General features: G+C 43.6%; 1 protein-coding gene across 1 annotated transcript in view; it reads left to right on the forward strand.

Annotated features, from left to right (window-relative positions):
• Positions 1-3177, forward strand: part of EFHB (EF-hand domain family member B) — a 91039-nt gene extending 87862 nt beyond the window's left edge. The window contains exon 13 of the mRNA XM_030887663.1: positions 3046-3177. Coding sequence (XP_030743523.1) covers positions 3046-3177 — 132 coding nt within the window. The remainder of the gene's footprint in view (positions 1-3045) is intronic.
• The last annotated feature ends 786 nt before the right edge of the window (positions 3178-3963 follow it).

Here is a 3963-nt window from a genome sequence, read left to right on the forward strand (position 1 = left end):
TCAAGTCTTGATGCTGCATTCTCAAATAGTCCAGGCTCTCAGTTTATTTGCTCAGCATACAGACTGAATACACACGGCAGAAGGATACAACCTTGACACACACCTCTCCTAATTTGATACCAGGCAGAACCCCCTTGTTCTGTTCTAACAGTTCCCTCCTGGTCTATGGACAGGTTCGGCATGAACATGATGGAGTGTTCTGGAATTCCTATAATGCAAAGCTTATTATGATCTGCACAGTCAAATGCCTTTGCATAATCACTGAAACACAGATAAACATATTTCTGGTATTTTCTGCTTTCAGCCAAGATTCATTTGATATCAGTCATACTATCCCTTGTTCCATGCATGAGGGGTACTCCCCCAAGCCTGGCATTTTTCAAAGCTATGTATTTAATTTTTTTAACAAAACAACCTGTCACCTCCAAAGGACTCTCCATTACTCTTAATACATTTGTCAAATCTGTGATTCACTCTTGGAAACATTTTTCAAACTCGTCTGTTTGGATGGCTGACAGCATCTCCCTTGTGTTTTTCTTCACCTCTTCCACACAATTAAATCACTGTCCTTTCATGTCCCTCTTCATTCGCAGAAATGAAAGGAAGTCACATGGAGTGAGGTCAGGTTGAGTAAGGTGCATGGGGCAAGAGAGCCATGCTGTGTTTTTAATCAAAAACTGGTGCACTGAGATGGCTGCATGAAAAGGTGCATTGTTGTGGTGGCAAAAACAGTTCCCCATCTGCCACAATCAGGCCTTTTTTGTTGCACACTGTTATGCTATCTTTTCAGAACCACTAAATAGAAGGCTTGTCATTAATCAACATTTCACCTTTTTTGAAACGAGAAAACCACTTGTTTTTCCCCCCATAGCGTTGTCCTTGTTAACTGTGTTCAAAATCACAACCATTTTTCGCAGCATTTTTCCCAATTAGGAAACAAAATTTCACAGCCGCATGCTATTCTCTTACATTGGCTATCACAAAAAATGAGGTTCTAGCCAAACTGCTTTCACGAAAAATTTACTGTGACCAGAGAGAACCTTCCCAGGCTGCGCCACTGGGTGCACTAACTCAGAGTGACTTACTTGATGTTTCCCTAGGAGGGGGAAATGGGTATTACGGAAGTTCTGCCCAGCAGAGATTCCCCCCCTCCCCTTTTTTCTTTTTTTGGGATACCTCCTCATATTCTTCAGAATCCAGCTCAAGTTTCTGGCAATTCCCTGTTGAAGTACTCCAGCAATTCTTTTTGAATGAATGTAGGCAAAATTTTGCTTGCTTATGATGTTCATGTTTGATAATTTCTGCATGCTGTTGGATCACCTTTCCCTGGAATGGGTATCAATATGGAAGTATTCTAGTCACTGGCCAGGGAGCTCTCTTTTAAACCAGGGATGCCTCTCTCAGCCTCCCTGTGGAGGCAGTTATTAAACACTTTCCAGCACACAAATGAGTGTATCTATCCACTTACCTACTGATCCACATGGTTGTTTGCACATTTGATTTCTTGACTGCTGCTTCCAGAAGCATTGATTATGGATTCAAGCAAGATGAAACCCTTGACAACTTCAGTCTTTTCTCTGTTTAGCACAATGCTAGCTCTTGGGCTAGTTGTGAGGATGCTGCTTTTATATTGAGTTGCAATTCAGACGGATGGCCGCAGTCATTGATATCCGTGAGCAAGTGCTTCAAGTCCTTAGTACTTGCAGCAAACAAGGTGCATCATCTGCATATTGTTAATTAACCATACTCCAATTGTGAAGCCACTTTTTTTCTCAACAGTTTTTTTTTTGGGAGGGGGGGCACATAATTTACTTATCATGCAATTCAATAGTTCAATCATATCAGGAAGAACTATACAATCATTACCACATCAATTTTAGAACACCCCCACCCCATGATTAAATAACATTTAAAACGAGTTGTGTAATCACAGTCAGTTCTCCCTCCCCTCTCTGACCTTCATTGTTTATTCTTGAGACCACCTCACCCTCTCTATCTCCCACCCCACCCCCAACCCTGTATCCCATCCCCCAGAAGCCCTTATAAAAGGTATTATCACTAGGCATCCACTCCTCCTGTGCTTCACAAACTGGGAAACCCAACAGAAACAATAAACCACAATAGAAATAAGGTGGTAAGGATAAAACCATAAAAGTATAAAGACAAAAATACAAATCATGGGTAAGAAGTAAAAAAACCTATCAACATTCAAAATGCCAGGGAAGAAAGTTCTTCCACTTTCCTCTTCCTACAGTCCAGCTTCTCAGATTATTTGCTCCATAAAGATTACAGTTTAGAAAGCCCTTTGAGGGTAGTTCTACTTTGTCATGGAGTATCTGTAAGTCGAAAAATAATTCTAAAGGTACTGAACAATAACAGTTTGGTCAAAGGAGTTAGTACATTTTAACTTCAAATTTTTTGTGTTTCCATAGATGAAAGTTAATTCTATTTCTTATCCCAAATTCTGTTCAGATAGTTTTGCCTAACAAAGTGTATAAAGGATTTTTCAATGGGAATATATGATAACATTAAGACATGCCAATAAGAAAATGTCAACGTTGAGACAATCCAAATTTGAGTATACAATTCCTGTCAACAAACTTCAAGGAACCTGGTGGCCCACTGGTTAAGTGTTCAACTGCAAATCACAAGATGAGTGGTTTGCAGCCTCTCGATGTTTATGTGGAAGGAACGACGCACCAGTCGGCTCCTGTAAAGATTAACCTGCTGCCATCAGGTCGACTCCAACCCAGAGCCTCGGAATCCACAGGTGCCGTTCTGGTCTGAACTATCAGCTTTCTACAAATTGGAGGGGACTTAATGGCGCACAAGTTCACAGGGAGAAGATAATGCCCGGATCTTGTCACCTTCCAAGTGGAAAATCTAAGGAATTCAAGACTGCAATCCAATTCCAGTGTGCAGTGAATTAACAACACAAAGTCATCGATTTCCTCCAGTCTGGTACAGCTTAGTTTCAGCTGCGGGGGGCGAAGGCCAGGGGGGGCGGATGGTTCCTTTTCCTTCCTCTGATGACTTCAATTTCAGGAGTTCCTAAGAGAGCTCATGGCACCCACCGAATTCAGGAAAGAAGCCAATGCTCACCTCACCCTCAAGAGCAACTATCCCCGTAAAAACGGTGTTTCTGGAATCAGTACCTACTTTTGTCAAAAGCCATAGCAGAGACTCTATGTATTGGAGTGAAAGTAACTGGGGGGGAAAAAGCTCATTTCAGCCTTCTCAGGATGCGGGTCAGTACACCAATTTCCAGAGTTCGTGACTTGTCAACTGCTACTCTTTGGGGAGGAAAGGAGGCACATCTTGGCACTTTAGGTTTATATCTGGGGGGGCGGGGTGGGGGGAGTCCCCTATGCTAGCTGTCTTTTAGAGAGTGGCATTTGAGGTATTAATTTCTTTCCTGCAAAGGGTTAAACTTAGGAGTAGCAGCCTAGCCACCACATTTGACTGTGAAGTGACTTTCCTTCCAATGCAGCTTAGGAGGACACGACCCATTTTCCCTTGACATCCTAAGGGCTGGATGGAGGGAGGCTCTCCCTAGCAGCCTAAAGGCAATATTCTGTGTGGGTCGGTGCCTTCCAGTTTGTTCCGAGGGGCTGTGCCATCGGACACTCCTGGCTGTGGGATGATTTAGGCTTTAGATACCGACCGCCTGCAGCGCTTTCTCTCCCCTCTGAACCCAGTCGGCTAGGTGCCACAGCAGTTAAATATGAGGCTGCTAATGGAAGAAAGGTCACTTGTTGAAACCTGCCAGCTGCTCTGTGGGAGCAAAGATGGGGCCATCTGCTTCGCTACAGACGACAGTGCAGGAAACCCCGCGGGGCAGTTCTATTGTGCCTGAATTGGTGGGCTGGCACACAACACCTACCGTGTCAGAGGAAGACCTGGGTGACGCAAATAGTAAAGTGCTCGACTGCTGACAGACAGATTGGTGATTCACAGCCAGAG

The sequence above is a fragment of the Echinops telfairi genome, unplaced genomic scaffold (genome assembly GCF_000313985.2).
Source record: "Echinops telfairi isolate 266 unplaced genomic scaffold, ASM31398v2 ScPeMD7_7420;HRSCAF=8458, whole genome shotgun sequence".
Classification (NCBI taxonomy): domain Eukaryota; kingdom Metazoa; phylum Chordata; class Mammalia; order Afrosoricida; family Tenrecidae; genus Echinops; species Echinops telfairi.